Below are 19367 nucleotides of genomic sequence, written 5' to 3' on the forward strand. Positions count from 1 at the left end.
AATGCCAAGTAGTACAGCTAAACTATGTCTTTCCATCTATTTTTTCCATATGCAGCGTGATTGAAACAGATGCTCTGCATTTGGGCCACACTGCGGGTTGCAAGGATCTGTCAGGTGTCTGAATTACAGATGCAAATATAGTCAGCTACTTTGCATGCCAGCATCATTTGCTCAGAAAAATACTGCACCTACACCTCGGGTCCCAATATTATCATCATTAAGTTGCTCCTCATCTCAACAGGATGCTCAACAAAGCAAACAGTTGAGATAAATATGGCACCACACAGTCACTAAAAGGTCTTAAATGATGCTGGAAAACATAAAGGGAGGAAACACCAATTTTCTCTGCCAGATTATAATTTTAGCGTAGCACTTAGGATCTGAGGTAATGTTAGGATGTTTGAAAATGTTGCTATCCAAAGTCTTGACCTAAATAGGTAAGAGTCTAAATTCTAAATCAAGTAATTTAGGATAAGATGCCTATCTGCAGGTGTAGTCCAACTAAATATCTAAGCCTAAAATTGTTATTTACATACATATTTATATAATATGTCATGTGTTTTTTGTTTTGCAATGAATTCTAGAGGACTGACATTCAACTCAATAGTAGGTGCAGTTTCTGCAGGCAGACTTTCTTTTTATAGTCAGATTACCATGTGTCGCTGGGATGTGAATCACACTGAAATCATTAAGTTCTATCACATTCACAGCTAGCTTTCCCACTGCTTTCACAAACTCAGGTGCTTAATGCTAAGAGTGCAAGTTCAGGTTAATAAGGGAAATTGTGAAAAAATCCTGGTCAAGATGAAAACCTTTACACATCTTTGTTAGCGACAAGCAACAAGCCAGTAAAACAGAAACTGACAGATTGTCAGAGTGACATGGTGTGACAGAAATCTGCTATTTCTGGTCTCTGAATATACCAGTTAATAGTCACAACAATTAAACAGCTTTGCACTCTGCAGAGTTCTCGGGAGAGAACACGTTGGGTGTCAAAGCTGAGAAAGTCACATGCCAAGCAAGCAAGTATGCTTATTCACTTGTGATTTATTTCCTCCTTCAAATAACAATGCACCTAAAATGCACCTTTGTTCATTTCAGATGCAAGGTAAATAATGAGATTCTTTAGATCTTAATCCATTCATCGTGATGTGCATACTTATGAGCTTTCCCATATTCAGCAGGCCACCCAGGATGTATTTTGTCGATATAATTTGAACAAACCCTTGATGTTTTTGATGTAGTGCAGGTTCATGTTACTGGTTCAGAGGGTTTCTATTTTTTCTCCATTTGTCTGTCCATCTACTTGTCTATCTGGGAGATGTTATATGAGTTGGAGCAAGAAAAGGAAATATGAAATTAATTGGTTTGTTATTTCAATAACAAATAAACAACATAACTACACCTACACAGATGAGGGTTAATTTTACTGAACTGTTTTCTTATTTAAAAGGAAAAGTAACTGCAGTATAATAATAATAATAATAATAATAATAATAATAATGACTGTTTCCAAGGAGACTTTTGTGTCGTTTTTTATCCCCACATAAGTTTGATCAGTAATATATTATGGTTGACAAAGTAAGCTTTCAAAGATTCCAGTCTATGAATACACTCTGTTCCATTATAACATATTCCATTATTTCATGTTTTCCCTCACAAGTGCTTGCTCAGGGAATCATTTTAAAGTACTGGTACAAAAGCGAAGTACCTCGTTGAGTCTGGCCTCTAACCTATCCTCAAGAATAGATTTCAAACCAAGCTAAGGTATCTTAGACATGCATGAATAAGGCTGCTGTAGATGGGACTGAAAAGACCACAAACAAACGCCATGTACCAACATGTGTTTTTGGCCTGCTGTGTTTCTTTTGATAGCTTTTAAAGAAACCAACCCTCTTCACCTCAAATTTGGCCTCAGATGAGCGTCACATATTCAACGTTTTTGTGTTTTTTTTAGTTTCGCAATACAAAAATGTACACATGCCATCGCTTTAGAAAGTATTCAGTATTGTTTTAACAATTTTAAGTCTATAATATTGGATTTTTTCCTTCTCTGTCAGTTCAGACTTAAGAACCCATGATAAAAGTAACCAGCGTTGCAGCAGTTACAGCTTACACTAGCAGTCTGCTTGGGTAAGTCTCTACAGGCTTTGCAAACCTGGATTTGGACAGTTTATCCCATTCCTCCTGGCAGAGCCTGTGAAAGCTTCAGAGAACTGCTGTCTTCAGGTCTCCCTACAGATGTTCTGTGAAGTTAAAGTTTATACTTTGGCTGGGCCATTCACAAATAGTCATGACTTCCCCTAAAGCCACTGCACAGTTATCTTACCTTCTTTTTGTTTCCTGTTGCAATGTAGTTGGTTGCATTTTTATTCCCCCCACTTCTGACCAGTTTTTGTTTTTCTGCTGTTGAGAAGGATTCAAGAAGGTGATATTGCCTCTACCATGTTTCACCCATTATCCAACCTGAAACATGAACACAAATGAATTAGGAAATAAAGGAAAATCTAAAATGAAACAATGCAACATAAGCTAATTGTCATAGTAGTAGAATTAAAGCAGAAAAGAGAACAAAAACACCAAAGCTAATTGTCATAGAGGTCACGATGTGTTCTGATTATGATGTGATGCAGGTAAGCAGGTTGATAAACTGCTTCAATTTTTAGCTCCCAAAGGATTTATCTTTAGTTTAGTTCAGCGTGTGAAGTTTTTACAAAATTTTGACTGAACTTAATAGAGGACCTGCACAGGAGATAGAACAAGTCATCTACTAATTGGAAGTTTAACAGGTTGATTCCTGGCTGACCAGTTTTGCATGATCACATTTCAAGGCAAGGGGTGCATGGCACATACTATCCCAATAGCTAAGGCATTTTCAAACATAAATCATAATGCATACTTACTAGTTTCACCTTTCAGATTCTTCTTACTAACTACCCATGAACATGCCGTACCTATGTTTTTTTTGTTTGTTTGTTTGTTTTTTGTTTGTCGAATATGTATTTGTATTTACAATGCCAAGGTTGATCTGCAGCCACTGGTGAGTGGAGACAAGTTCTTCGTTTTTATTGATATACTGTAATGTAAAGAAGGGCGTTAGGCCACTCTGGTGTTCATCATGTTGGGAGGACATTGCCTTTAAGTCAGATGTTTTCATTTCAAGGGTTATCTGTGTGTGTGTGTGCGCCTACAGGTCTGTCAGTGATAATGAAATGCTGCATGTTGCAAAGAAGTATCTGGAGGGAAACAGTGCTGTTTTCATTAGGCTCATGTTTCACTGAGTGCACCTTCTCCTCATTTTGTTCAGAGACACAAAAACATGACGACAGATCCTCATCAAAAAGGCACACTGTGTATCATTACCAGGAAACACCTCTGCCGTCTGTCTGTTTTGTTCAGTGTGACCCATAGGAATGAAAAATTCCATTTACACAAACACAGTTTATCTATCACAACAACTGACATGGTGAAATCCCTGAAAACAGCCTCTTGTGTTGAGAAACACAACACCAGCTAAGAGTAAGTCTTATATAAAATTATGGTCACTCAAGAAAAGCTTCTTGCTTTAGCTCACCTATATGTTTTATTTATTTTTTTTTTGTGTGTGTGTGTGTATTGTTTTTCTTGGTGCACACATCAGTGAAATCTTTGATCGAGTTGGAGCAGAAAAATTAGCATCTTGCACATCTAATGCTTATAAAACCTTATACACTGTACCCCATGTACAATACTTCAGTTATTTATTTTTATATCATTTTCTATCATGCTTAGCTGTAGAAGCTAGAGCCAAGCATGGACATTCTGTGGTACACAAATATACCAGCAAGTGACCCATGCTGAAATGTGTGACATACTCGTGATCTCAATTTATATTCTGGCCAGCCTACGGTAGCATAAGGGAGTAGTGATGCTGGGTATTATAAATGGATCAGCAGGGTGTTGTTTGATAACTGTCTAAAGAGAAATAGCTCGAATCGAATAACTTGAATCTCAGCTCCAATTGGTAATGGAAAAAAATGGTGTATTGGTGCTTCAATTTCAATGACTACATGAAGACATTCACAAAATCGGGCTACTATCATAAGGATGCATGACAAACAAAATGATTCATGCCAGACTACTATATCTAGAAAGTTGCATCAACATATTGAGCCGCGATCGTGGCTCAAGAGTTGGGCGTTCGTCTTGTATTCGGAAGGTTGCCGGTTCGAGCCCCGGCTCCGACAGTCTCGGTCGTTGTGTTCTTGGGCAAGACACTTCACCCGTTGCCTACTGGTGGTGGTCAGAGGGCCCGGTGGCGCCAGTGTCCGGCAGCCTCGCCTCTGTCAGTGCGCCCCAGGGTGGCTGTGACTACACTGTAGCTTGCTATCACCAGTGTGTGAATGGGTGGATGATTGTGTATAGTGTAAAGCGCTTTGGGGTTCTTAGGACCAAGTAAAGCGCTATACAAATACAGACCATTTACCATTTTTATTCAGAACATTGCTGTTACATTGAGACCAAGATCAAGTGGCTGATATGACTTGAGTTTTCACACATTTGTATTGATTCCTCGTTTTAAATGAGTGGCTGTGAAATGATTCTACTTAGCACTGAATGGTTCAGGCTACAATACATTCCTGTTCTGCTGAAGGTCTGTTTACTGTCCCTTAGTCAAAACTAAAAGTGGATAAGCAGTATTCAGTTTTTATGTACAATAAACTTGTCTATAAACTCTAGGGCAAGTGCCCTTTATTAAATTAAATTGTTTATTCTTTAAATATGTCACTTACTTTTATTGTGTTTTTTTTTATTGTACTCTTTTTAAATCCTATCTGTGTCTGCTATTACTGTATAGCTTTGAGCTTCTTTTATATCTTGTCCTAATGCCTTTTATGTCTTATGTAAAGCACTTTGATTCCCTTGTAGTTGAAAAGCACACACAAGTAAGTGTGCATTGCTTTGCCTTGATACTGTTCACTTCAATCCCACAACTCCTTTGACTAGAAGCTCCTTCAAGCTTATTTTATTATTACTTCTTTTTGTGCAGATACCCCAGGTGAGCTATGCCTCCACAGCTCCAGAGCTAAGTGACAACACCCGCTATGACTTCTTCTCCCGAGTGGTGCCTCCTGATACCTACCAGGCCCAGGCCATGGTAGATATTGTGAAGTATATGCGCTGGAACTATGTTTCCACAGTGGCCTCAGAGGGGAACTATGGAGAGAGCGGTGTTGATGCTTTCATTCAGAAGTCTCGGGAGGATGGTGAGTACACTTGGCCCTGTACATCATTACTGCATAACTTGCACACCAATGTGGGAAGGTGTCACCTATTTGAGCTTGCTGCACTGATGAATGATATATCTCAGTGACACAGCTAGCAAAAGTCAGCCACTGAGGTCAAATGTTAGATTTCAACCCAGAACTTGCATATGCAGAGGTCTACTTGAATACCACAGAGTACATCTGTTTGTTGTTACCATGCATATAATTATGATATGAATGGCTTTGAAGCACCATTCAGTTTTACAAGAGTGATGCTATAGAGACAATATCAGTCATATGTAGAAGTTGCTAATTAACATCTAGAATATACACCTAACAATGCACCCATACACAATGCCAATCACAGTAATCTACACTAAAGTTTATTAAAGCCAAACAACTCTGTAAAATGTTTCATACCCACACAGATTTTCAGTTCAATTCCATTTTATTTATATAGCACCAAATCACATCAACAGCTGCCTCAAGGTGCTTTACATTGTAAGGGAACTGTAGTACCTGGAATGACCAGTTGAGGCTGTCTTCAACAGCAGTTTATTCCTTATAAAGTCCAATGTAAAATGGCTTACCTTAAAAAGTATAGGTACAGCTTAATACAAAGAGCTTATTTCTCCATATGTGAGAACTTCACAGGGTGTCAGTTTCTTAGTAAAATGTTTTAGGTCTCAAGGTTAAGTTTCATTTATGTTGGCTGCCTTCTGGAACATTTTTAATGCAATTACTTAAATATGTGGCCATGTTATGTCCATCCGATCTATTTCGCAGTCCACCCTTTTGTCACTTTTGGCTTCTAACATATCAAAATGAAGAAGGCCATAAAGTTAAAGTAGAGGATTCAGAATTAAACAAACTAAAAAGTGATGTTGAACTAAAGTCATGGCCAAATGTTTTTGGCAGCAGCAAAAATTTTGGTTTTCATAGACTATATTTCTTTTTAAAAATATTTTTTCATTTCTTTGTTATATTAAATAACAGTCATAAGCATTTCATAAGTTTCACTGCCAAAACGTTAAGGCTATTTTGTTTTAGATAAATAGCATTATTATAATATGTTTAGTTATTTTTTTTATCTACAATAAAATGGATCAGACTTTAACTGTATTATCAACACAAATTCTTTTGGGGTTTGTTCAAGCTCAGTACATATCTCTCTAAACACACTAATCTATATAAATTACTCAGAACAATCATAGATATTAGCTGCTACAATTTAGTTTGAGCTCTTAATTGAAACTGTGTGCTTTCACAATATTATGTGAGCAAATCCCTGTGACTGTGGATTTGAAGTATTCTGCTAATTCATTGCTGCACTTGTTCTCCTACTTTGCCATGTACCACTGTCATGAGCTGAATAAAGAAAATAACCTGAACGGGCAAATTATCTGACTCAGCTCCCATAGCAGCAGCCCAGGAGCCACATGCTTGGAGCTTCACCAGAACAGCTTTCCCTTAAGAGAGCCAGCAAATAAGACTGAGTACAATGTGGGTAAAAAGCAGATGATGAAAGGTAAATATGAATTCCAGGTGGGGTTTTTTGATCTCTGCTTTTGTATCCCTCTTCTCTGGCAAAAAGTGCCTCGAGCTGGGAATCAGTGGCCTTCAGTGTTTATTTCTGTGTAGTGTCTGAGATGAGAAGCTTCTCATCTCCCATATACTGACCCAGGATGTGACCCACCCTGAAGGGATGGTTGTAAGAGCTGTGGTAGGATACATGGACACGAAAAGCAGTTACTTGTTTTGTTTAAAAAAAGAAAGCTTTCCAAATCACATACTTTTTATTTTTACCTTCACTATGCCCTTTTAAACTATGTAATACTGCATGGAGGATGTATACATTTGGGACTCACTACTTCATCGTAATGTTGAACTTTTGATGCACTTAGTTGCTTAGTTGTAAATGGCACAGAGGATTGTGGACAGGACAGGCAAAAAGTATGCTGGTGGAAGTACAGGGTGGGCCATTTATATGGATACACCGTAATAACATGGGAATGGTTGGTGATATTAAAGTCCTGTTTGTGGCACATTAGTATATGTGAGGGGGCAAACTCCTCAAGATGGGTAGTGACCATGGTGGCCATTTAGAAGTCGGCCATCTTGGATACAACTTTTGTTTTTTCAATAGGAAGAGGGCCATGTGACACATCAAACTTATTGGTAATGTCACAAGAAAAACAATGGTGTGCTTGGTTTCAACGTAACTTTATTCTTTCATGAGTTTTTTTTTTTTTTTTTTTTTTTTTTTTGTGTCCCGTTTGGATCTATAGCCATCAGAATTGTTGTCTTAAGGCCAAGAAAGATGCCAAGCGGATTTATTTTACCAAGTGGATCGTCATGGCCTTGCCATATTGGTCCATTTGATTGACCTTTATTATAATTATGAATTTATTTTATTTTCAGTTGCTACAAACGGGACAGACATGACTGGAGGATAGGACAGGGAGAAAGAATGAAAGAAAGAGAGGGAGAGAAAGAAAACCAAATGGGAGAAGAGACGGTGAGAAGGGGGGGAAGAAAAAAAAAAAGAAAAAAAAAAGAACAAAACTCCTGGGTCACCTGTATGGAGAAAAAAAACAGAAGAGAAAGCAAACAACAAAGAGCAACATAATAAATAAAAAAAATGGCACCATCACAATAAACTAGCTAGCAGTAGATATCAGTAGATACTAAATAATAAACGATATTGTGCAGCACGCAAGATAGACAGCGCACAATGTGCTTTGAGGCAGCAGCCAAGAAAGCTGTAGTCCGCGTCTGTGAACACCCGTGTGTACACCTGTGTGCATACCTGTGTGGATCAGCATGCTTGCATTCCAAAGGTTTCTCCATGTAACGATCTGCTAGGGAGTGTGGGGAGCCACAGCCCCGTCCTCCAGGGCATGAAGCAGGTATGGAGGAGATCAAAACTCCAGACATCCAGAGGCCCCCAGAACACAAGAGACCAAGGAAGACCAACAGAGGGGCAGCCGCGCCACTGTCCCAGTAAGAGCTGAGGAGAGTCCCAGATGAGGGCTCACTCAGCAGCTGCGGAGCAGAAGCCAGGGGGAGTTGCAGTGACGCGCCCGTGAGCTCCGCCGGCAGCCAGCTGTGCCTGAGTGACCAAGCCCCAGGCCGAGAGGCCGGGGGCACCCCACCTCCGAAGTGGCCCGAGCGAGCCCCAGGCTCCAGGCCCCGATAAGCAGCCGCCAAGGAGTGAGCCGGTGTGTACCCGGCTTTCATGAGTTATTTACAAGTTTCTGACCACTTATAAAATGTGTTCAATGCGCTGCCTATTGTGTTGGATTGTCAATGCAACCCTCTTCTCCCACTCTTCACACACTGATAGCAACACCGCAGGAGAAATGCCAGCACAGGCATCCAGTGTCCATAGTTTCAGGTGCTGCAAGTCTCGTATCTTCACACCATAGACAATTGCCTTCAGATGACCCCAAAGATAAAAGTCTAAGGGGGTCAGATCGGGAGACCTTGGGGGCCATTCAACTGGCCCACGATGACCAATCCACTTTCCAGGAAACTGTTCATCTAGGAATGCTCTGACCTGGCACCCATAATGTGGTGGTGCACCATCTTGCTGGAAAAACTCAGGGAACGTCCCAGCTTCAGTGCATAAAGAGGGAAACATATCATCATGTAGCAATTTCAAATATCCAGTGGACTTGAGGTTTCCATTGATGAAGAATGGACCCACTATCGTTGTACCCCATATACCACACCAAACCATCACTTTTGTTGGTCCAACAGTCTTGGAGGGATCCACCCAATGTGGGTTAGTGTCAGACCAATAGTGGTGGTTTTGTTTGTTAACTTCACCATTCACATCAAAGTTTGCCTCATCACTGAACAAAATCTTCTGCGTGAACTGAGGGTCCTGTTCCAATTTTTGTTTTGCCCATTCTGCAAATTCTGTGCGCCGATCTGGGTCATCCTCGTTGAGATGCTGCAGTGTAGCTGGAGTTTGTAAGGGTGCCATTTGTGAGTAGCTAATATCCGCCAAAGGGATGTTCGACTAATGCCACTACTTTTCCAGTGACATGCGGCGAGTGCTACGCTGTGGGCTCTTGCTGAATGAAGCTAGGACAGCCACTGATGTTTCTTCATTAGTGACAGTTTTCTTGCGTTCACATTTTGGCAAATCCAACACTGAACCAGTTTCACGAAACTTAGCAAGCAGTTTGCTAACTGTAGCGTGGGAGATGGGTGGTCTCGTAGGGTGTCTTGCATTGAAATCTGCTGCAATGACCCGGTTACTGCGTTCACCAGATATCAACACGATTTCGATCCGCTCCTCACGTGTTAACCTCTTTGACATGTCAATGGCTGTGAACAAAGAGAAACTTGTAAATAACTCATGAAAGAATAAAGTTACGTTGAAACCAAGCACACCATTGTTTTTCTTGTGACATTACCAATAAGTTTGATGTGTCACATGGCCCTCTTCCTATTGAAAAAACAAAAGTTGTATCCAAGATGGCCGACTTCTAAATGGCCACCATGGTCACCACCCATCTTGAGGAGTTTGCCCCCTCACATATACTAATGTGCCACAAACAGGACTTTAATATCACCAACAATTCCCATGTTATTACGGTGTATCCATATAAATGGCCTACCCTGTAGTAAGACAACCTGGTATTTTTGTCAAACAGCAATTGACATAAATATTTTTTTCCTGCCATACTAAATTTTAATATGTGTATTAGTTACACCTAATGTTGGAAAAATCCCCTTTTTTCACCTTGTATTTTACTGCTACATTCTAGCAGAGGTTTTCTCTGCTGGCAATGAATATGTTATATTAAATTACTAAAGACATCAAAGCAAAGAGCAGTACAATGAGGACATAGTAAGTTCTAATACCACCAGATAATTTGGAACATCTTACGTGGAGCTGATGCAGCCACCGGATGCTTTATTCTTCAATTTCAAAGGACCTATTTTATGAAACGCACATAGTTTCTGAAATGGAAACTTCCTAATGGTCATCCGGGGTCTACTTAATGGTCTCTTATTGCTTACTACTTTCGTATTTATGAATGTGCGATTCTTTCCAAGTGCAGACTTTAGGAAACAAACAGGAGACAGAAAGACCAGTCAGTTCTGGGCAGTAGAAGCTCATCTCTGGCTGAAGACTGCCCTTCTCTGCAGAGACGTTGATTACTATGGAGCATGCCCCAATAGATGTCATTAATCAAGTTAATGAAACACAATGTCAATAAGAACCCTAACAAGATTTCCCTTGCAAACCAATGGCCTGTCTGACATCAACATAAGAAACCCTGCTAATGGAGTAACTGCTACCCCCATGTGATGAGGATTACAAGTGTTAGCCACAGAGTTGGGCTGAATAAGCCCATGTGGAGAATGTAAAATGAAGAAGAAGAAAAGGGGAGCACAAACAACTCTGCATTGCTCCTGGGTGGTTTATTTGTAGATCCAGGGAACAGACAATTTTAGAATGGGCTGATTGTTATGCCTAGTGAGCGAAAACAAAGTATGAACTCAACACATGGGGAAAATGCATAATTATGTTTTATTAACTGATTCTTACTGAAATGATCTTTCAGGTTAAAAGCAGTTCACATTTAAATATTAAGGTTGGTGAGGCTTTATATTTATGTCATAAATAACAAATCCCATGAAAATATTAAAACACCAACCGGGTGTTTGTGCACAACTTTGCAGGTCTGAGTTACAGTATTATTTAAAGATTAATACATGTAGCACTGTGAAAACATCTTGAGCTGCCTTTCCTTATATTTTGCTTCGGAGTACCCAGACTTTCTTGCAATTTTCAAAGTGGTCTTGAAAAATAGTTCTCCAGGGTTTTCGAAGGTCTTTCAAAGTCCTTTGGATATTGGCAGCTTCTTCACTCATTTTCATCCTAGTCCTTGTGCTGGACCATGAATCATCCAAGCACATGTTATCTAGCCACCATTGTCACACAATACAGTCAAAACTTTTCATCATCAGCTTAACACACGGAAGACCAGAATCATTAAAAATTTGCCATCACATTGCTTAAAGAAATTACAAGGAAGCTTGCCTAAGAGAGTTCAGGTTGTTTTATAGAATAAAGATGCTCATTCCAAATATTGATTTTCATGCTGATAAGAAATGTACAAACTAAGCAAAATATGAAGAGATATGGGGTGACTCAAGACTTTTGCACAGTACCATATGTGGTGCACTAGTACTGAATTTTGATAATAAGTTTGTGCATTAGAGCAAGCCTTAAGATGCATAGGGCTTGTGTTTATCGTAATGCAGTAATGCACCACTCAACACAATAGTGTAACAACAATGGAGTTTTATGGCATAGGGGAATAAGCTAGATCACGCTTTCTTCTTACTGCTTTATAAATATTTGATGCATTCTTTGAAGAATATCATGAAAGCTGCAAGGTAAAGAAACTGGAAAGTATTGTAGACTGTGTAACAGGATAAGATAGAAGCACGGCTCCACCCAGAGCAACAGACAGACTTGTGAACATCTGCATTCTAAATGACCGCAGTCACCCAGGGAAGAGATCACAGCACACACAGCGATGTCCCTGTTTCTATCTGTATGGCCTTTTAATCTCTAGTTCACACCCGTGTGTGATGTGTCAGCCAGTTATGTCTTTATTTATTATTTGACATAACGCAAATGACCCCTGAGTGCCTCAGATATGTCCTCTTGCAATTTCTTTGAACAATTACTTGTCATTGCTTAATTAGGCAAAACGAAAGGCTAAATAATCATCACTCTTCTTCTCTAGCAGTTCTCTCTCCATCTTTTCTCCCTCTCTGTCAGGGACGTAATGGTTACATATTGCTCTTAATGCAAAGACACTATAAAAGCCAATTTCCTTAGCCAAGTGCTATTTGAACTTCGATCTTAAGTAATACCCTATAGAAATGTTAGCTGACCAAATGATTTCATGTGACATCATTCCCTTTCTGCTTTTTCTGTGGCAGCTTGTACTTTATAATGTCAATGCACATTAATACATATTTAAAACAAAGACAAAAATGGAGAAATACATGACGCAGATTCAATCAAAAGTGCAGGGGGAAAAAAGCAATGGATTAGGGTGTGGGGGAGGTTATGGGGGAAAGTGGAGTTTATTTTAGCCTGAACTACCCGGGGGATGTGGCACAAATTGGCCACAAAAGAGGTTGTTGTGTGAATTTTTATAGATAAGGTTAGTATATGAATAATTACATGGACACCAAAAACAATAAAATGAGGTTACTGACTTGAAACTATGAGCATCAAATTTGCTTCTAGTTGGTAGTCTGTTTGGTTGTCAGAAAAATACAGAATGACATTTAAGTGACATTCAATAGCTTTAGCATTGCACCCAGCAACAGGAGATAATCAGGTTGGTGTACAAGAAGGATACCCCCCCCCCCCCAAGAATATAAGATGAGTGTGGCAAAATTTTCCTAATAACTATGTACATGAAAAATTCTGGATAAAGCTAGACAAAAAATGGACATATAACTGATTTTAACTTTCAAGGAGACTTAAATTTGTCTGTCTACTTATTTAAGACCATCATTCCAAACTTATGAGAAGAAGACAGATTTCAATTACGCAACATAAAACAATAATTTAAATTAGACAGCTCAGGCAACTAATCTGGATTACAATTCTGCAGATAATCCAGACAGCTCCTTCTCATAAGAACATATCAATAGCACTTTTGTCAGGGGGATAAGATTTTCTCAGCTTCCACTAAGCACTTTCTAATGGCTTCATATTATCGTCACTAGAATAGGCTTACACATTACATTACAGTAGTGTAACGATTCCATGACAGTTTCTGAAGCAACATGATATCTTGTGTTGCAATCTTAACTTAGTTTAAAGTGACAAAAAATACATACATATACATAGATGGTAAATACACAATAATCAACCACGTTTGATATGTTGGTCACTGCTGTGCAATCATGCCGTGTTTCAATTTTTGAAGGCTCATATTTAAATAAAAAAATGTAAAAAGATTTTAAAACTTCAAATGTTACCAAAGTTGCTCAATTTAGTTCTTACTGTGCGAGAAAAATGCACTAACATTGCAAATATTGATTAGACACTTCCGAATTGCTTTAATGTTCCATCACATCCAAAAGGTGCTCTATTGGGTTGAGATCTAGAGACTTTGAAAGCCATTGAGTACAATGAACTCATTGTCATGTTCAAGAAACCAGTTTGAGATGATGTGAGCTTTGTGACATGGCATGTTACCTTCCTGGAAACATCCATCAAAAGATGGGTACATTGTGGTGTTAAAGGAACATGGTCATCAACAATATACAGGTTAGCCATCACATTTGAACAATGCTCAGTTACAGGCACAAAGGAGCCAAGAACATATTCCCCACAACCTGTGTTAAAAAGCAATTGAACAGATGTGCCTAATTACGAAGTAGAAAACATTTCCATCAATTTTTGGCGTTCACAAAAACCAGTAATGTTGTCCAATAGTTTTATTAAAAGATGCCTCCAAAGCCAGTTTCCTTACTTTCCCTGGTGCTCTTTACCCTGGTCAATGCATGAACCAAATTAAGCAAAAAATCATCAAAAAAAAAAAATCATCAAAAAATTGTAACATAATTTTTTGTAACATAAAAATGATATCAAGTAATTAAAATCTTAAATCTTATTTACCTACAATATAATCGTTTTAGCTTTAATCAGGGTGGAATTATTTTTTTACACAGCTATATTTATTTGCTGATGTAGTGGTTTGCATTAGCATTTAACTGAAAAATATCAAACCCAGAGAGGATTTCTAAAATGTACTAATTGCTCAGTCCATTTAGAAAAACAAGAGGTGAGTATTGGCAACAACATTGATAAAAACATTACTAAATGTAAAAATAATAAACATATTTGAATTCCCACTTTGATCAAAAACTGCCATTAAGAAGCTCATTAAGATAGTGATGTTGTATGCAGTTGCCCTGATTCGATCCTATGGATGTTACTATGGAGATTTTTTTTCCTTAGGTTAGGTTACAGAGGTCACTCAGAGTTCACTTAATAGAGGAGCTTCACTTGAAGGAATGTAATGACTCAGCATATCTCTAGACACACTAAGGGCACAGAGCTCCTCTTTTCAAAGATTAGGTAAAAATCATGTCCGACATTAATATTCCGTCTGCCTCTTATAAGACCTGTGACATTTGTAGTGTCTTATTCAGAGAGTAAAGTATGAAGAGTAATGTACAAAAAAACAACAGGTCCTTCAACTAAATCATTTGTTGCTACAGTACCGCCTGAAATGACCCATGTAAGCATTCCTGAAACAAATGCTTTTAAAGGTCAGACAAAGGTCACATTAGGTGGAATGAAAGTGGCATGGACACATTTTACTGTTCATTGAGAGACTGGACTCCAGTTTATTTACTTGAACCTTTTCTTTTACTCACTCGTTCTAACTCGTGGTTTGGTTATGTTTCAGCAACAACTGAGAAAAAAACAACTGAGTTAAAATTAGGAAAAGAACTTGCATTTCACAAAACTGTTTACTGTGCAGACACTAGTTCAAAGCTGTTGAGCCACCAGAGGTCATTTTCCTTAAAGCATAAATATTGGATATCATAAATAATGTAAACAAATACATAATTTTGTATAATGAACCCTGTTACTTTATTTCAATTCATGTGTGCATTGCTGCACTCCTTAGCCAACATTTCCTCAGTGGTATTGCAGTGTGACCAAACCTGGTACCACAAGTTTTCTCTGGCACTCACTCAAACATATACAGTCACTCAAACACAGAGTTAGATTACACTAATGCCTAATACACGCATGCATTGTCTGTACAACAAAGAGCTTTGGACATTTTCCAGTGAACTCATGGAAGAATGAGTATGCAGTGTTTCTGTACAAATACAAGAGCTTACAGAGTAATTTCATGATTTCACACAAAACCATGTGAAAATATTTGTGTAATAAATGCATTACATTGCCTTTTATATGCCAGGCAACCAACCCAACATTGTACCAGACAAAACACAGACAAATCCTAAGAATTATTGTACTGACTCCAAACTTGATTGTTTGTCCTATTCGCACATGTTTACAGGAAATACAGCTTTTTATTTCCTGTAGTTTCGCCTTATCTAAGCTGCACTATTTCTGTGAGAGCAATGGTTATTATTAATTAATTTATATGTTGTTCCTATAAGGAAAGATGTATTTTATGATTTTATCAGCCTTTTATCAAGGTTAATTCATTTCATTTTTACTTTCTCTCCATTTTATATATGCGTTGTTTTTATATAGTTGCTGGTTGGCACACTTGGCATCTAGATTACTGGGCGCATGCAGCCAGTGGCACAGTAGAGCAGTGTCTTTAGATTAGTTTGACTTGAGAGTTATTGATCCCTTTGGGGAAATGTGCTCATTACAGCAGCAATAAAATTTAGCTTAGGGAGAGACGAGAATAATATAATTACACAAATCTAAAATAAACAGAAAGCGGTCAAGGTGCATCTCAGCACAGTTTGCGGGAAGGAAGTCAATTAATGGATGTCGTGTTTTTGGCAGTTGCGTCTATTTATCGACGCTGACATCTTAACATCTCACTTAACAACAGCATAGCTGACGAGGCTTTCATGACCTCAGAAATGACAAAATCATTTTATGTGTCTTTATAGTATCTGTGTTTGATCAGACTTTGCTTCACAACTCTGTAAACTTTCTTTACACAGCACGGAGCCTTGTATGACAAAGAAACACAGATACATCTGCCAGTACAGTTTCCTTCAGAACTATTGTTCTTTCAGGTTTCTTCCTAACGAGCTGGTGGAAGACGTTGTTTAGTCAGCTTCTCATCTAGCTTGAATCTTCATCCTGATAAACATCCTCACACAAAAACAGAAGCTTTAGATGAAAACCGTGAACCTGTTCTGTTTATGTTACAGTATTGTGCGTTCTTTGGTGTAAATCAGTGAGCTGTTTTTTGTGGAAAGAAAAGGCTTGGTGGTTGAATCGTATGTAGACAGAGTGTGATTGTTGAAACATTTGTCACCGTTAGGTCTTGTTAGTTAAGAGTGTTATGAGGTCATCAGCAATGATGCATTGTGTTACAAGACAAACCAGATAGAGCGAGTGCAAGTGGTATTTTAATTACGACACACTCCCCTCTTGCTGTAGTTCTTCCTGTCAGGCAATATAGTATAGACTGTATATTAAAGATGGAATCTATCATCCTGTCCTGATTTCCTCCCATTGATGTGTAAGCCCTGGTTATGAAGTGTCCACATGCTCATACTCTTGTGAATTATCCATCACAAGTTAGACCTCCATTAAACCTTCATCATTTTATTATCTTTTTTTTCCTCTGCAAAGGGCTATAATTTAGAAAACAGACATTGTTTTTCATTAAATAAGATTTGAAACTGGAGACTGACAAGTGCGATTTCTATACAATCAGACTTTTTTTTTTTTGAGCCAGAGGAGTAAATGAAGAAATCCTGCTTTAAGGCAGTGAGCTTTTAAATCCATAGAACTGTCCCATGGTGCTTTGGATGAACCTGTAATTGTCCACCGACACTGATTCTGGAAGAATGGCTTTGCTGATACAATTCAGCAAGGAGGCAAACTAGCTTTTCTGCTAACCTAGAAATGCATGAGGTAACTAGCTAATACATGAAGGAGTTAACAGGACCAAACTGTTTACAATGTAAAATATTAATGTTAAAAATGGCTTCTTTTATTGCTAGATGTGGTTCATGATATAATAAAGTTACATATATAAAATCTTTACAAATAGAAAGCACGTATAGGTCAGATAAGAGTCTGAGCCTTTTTCTGAAGTTGGAGGCTGTGCCTGAGGATGCATTCTAGCAGGGTGAACTGATGTTAAACAAGATAATATTGTTGCTGTAGTCTTTTTCTGGCTCCCCTGAGAGCTAATTACTGCTCTGGCTAACTTGCATAGTTGCAACATTCTTTCTAAATTGACAATAGTGTTGAAACATTGTGATGGCTGTGCAACTACGGGATGCACAGCAAACTAGATGATGTCAAAGTTTTTTTTATTTACCATATCATTAGAATCGCGTTCTGTAATGCACTTCACTGTAAAGGTGAAAAGATGTAAGACAGTTGCACCTTTGCTCTCTGGAGATTGGGATGACCTTTAAGAGTCATTAATTGAAATATGCTTGGAACTGATTGATTCCATCTTTCATCCACACCAAATATATAGCTATGCTTTCTCTATTTTCTTTTTAGCCACGCAGATTTAAATAATGATTGTGCTGCATAATTCATATAAAACCAAACCTAACATTTTAGTTTGCCATTGGGTGTAAATAATCATTTGTGTGACCTATATTTATATTTAATAATTAAAGACAGTGAAAAGTAATATTGCTGTGAGTAACTCGCTGATGCATGTTGAGCTGCTAAGTGAGCCCTTGGTCCCTTTAAGCAGCGAAAACAATATTTTGTCCTGTTTCTGTCAAAATGGTGTTGTTTTACACTGTTTACTGTGATCTTAAAACTCTAACAAGTTCTTGAAACTGTATTCTTCATCTGCTGGGGGATTAAACAACATTTCATCTCTGCACAAGGACCTTGAAAGGTCAATTTTGAATAAATGAGAAAAGCACCCTTGTGCTAGCGAGTCAGGGGTACCATTGTCACAAGGGGGAGGGGGATGAATAGAGGCTTTGGTACCTCATGTGATAGGAAAACATTGGCATGAACCAACCACTGACTGTTAGGCACAAGCAATCTCCATACACAGCATGCTGAAATAACCTTGATGGTGGAAACTGAATTTGATTTAGCGTAAAGAAATAAGTGATGCTGTATTTTGAGCAGGATTTCCATAAGGTAATAGGCAGCACAGTGAGACACAAATAGGATTCCAATTGTCCCATTAGCCCTGATGAAATCGGGAAAATGTCTGGGCAAGGCGAAACATCTAGAACTGATTGAAGGGAACATCCGAGGAATTATAGTTATTTCTGACCAGAAGCATTAGATTTTGTGACAACAGCTGAAAAAAGGTATTGCATTAATATATTCTAGGTATGGGTTTTCCCCAAATCACGTGGTTTGAAACCATCATCTTTGGGGTTATAAACACATCATGGGATTGAGATGGTAACACATTAATATGGCTGGCATTTTTGCCCTACCAAGCATTTAGAAATTTGGAATATTTTGCCTATATTTGTCACCCAGAGAGAACTAAAGTAACCTAGACTTAAAAAAGAGACTTTTCACAGCTTCCTCAAAATGCAAAATTGCCCATAAATCACCAGGACAAACTGCAGGAGCTTGAGGTAATTCTATAAAAGCAAGTGTGAGAGGAGGCAGCCATTTCATTGAAGTAGAAAAAAACCGACACCCTTTGTTGGCATCTAAAAGTTTAACACAATTTTGCTCTTTTTCTTCAACAGGCTTCAAACTCACTTAAGAGGCACAGAGGCTTTGAACTTTCTCAGCAAAATTGAAATAGTGGAAGTGTTATTGAAGACATTACACTGGAGCCTCGTTGCAGTTATGGTGTCTCTGTGAGAGTGTTCCTATTTTAATTCAGAATGAGAAATAAAGCAAGAATGATTTAGCCTGGCAGTAATCGCAGGATAAATTTTTGACATAATGTCACTTCGTCTCAGGGCGTGTCATTTCCATTAGATATGACAAGGCAGTTAGTTGAGAGGGGGAGAGGAAGAAGAAGGGAGTGACGTGTGGGTGAGAGAAAGTAGGAGCGGATTTGAAGGGTGGAAAAAGGGAAGTGTTTGCAGAATGAGAGAGAAGCATTTGTTTGATCAGCTAGGAGTGAGGGAACTGCTGCAACTCTACAAATTCATTATGCATTTGTTCTATTGTCAGCCTGATGAGGAAGTGATCAAAATAAAGCTGTTTAGTCCTTACTGTTTTGTTTTGTTTTTTTGGTAAACAAACAGATGTTATACTGTGATCATGAGGCGCAGTGCAGCATTTCTCTCCAGGTTTCTGTTTGGTAAAATACCACAGTCTTGATTTCTTGGAAAATACAGGTTAATCTGTTGCAGAGGAGCAAGGATTGATATTACCTCATTTGTCAGGAAAACATTTATGAGTTTTAATCTCATACTTCCATT

At 38.4% G+C, this 19367-nt stretch overlaps 1 protein-coding gene across 4 annotated transcripts in view; it reads left to right on the top strand.

Annotated features, from left to right (window-relative positions):
* LOC120718077 (metabotropic glutamate receptor 4-like) overlaps window positions 1-19367 on the top strand; it is a 184739-nt gene that overhangs the window by 98849 nt on the left and 66523 nt on the right. For all 4 annotated transcript variants that reach the window (XR_005692370.1, XM_040006400.1, XM_040006406.1 and 1 more), the window contains exon 3: window positions 5030-5246. Coding sequence is in view for 3 of the 4 variants with exons in the window: in XM_040006400.1 (XP_039862334.1) it covers window positions 5030-5246 (217 nt within the window). In the remaining variant the exon portion in view is untranslated. The remainder of the gene's footprint in view (window positions 1-5029; window positions 5247-19367) is intronic.

Source organism: Simochromis diagramma, unplaced genomic scaffold, assembly GCF_900408965.1.
Source record: "Simochromis diagramma unplaced genomic scaffold, fSimDia1.1 OVJJ01000320.1, whole genome shotgun sequence".
Classification (NCBI taxonomy): Eukaryota; Metazoa; Chordata; class Actinopteri; order Cichliformes; family Cichlidae; genus Simochromis; species Simochromis diagramma.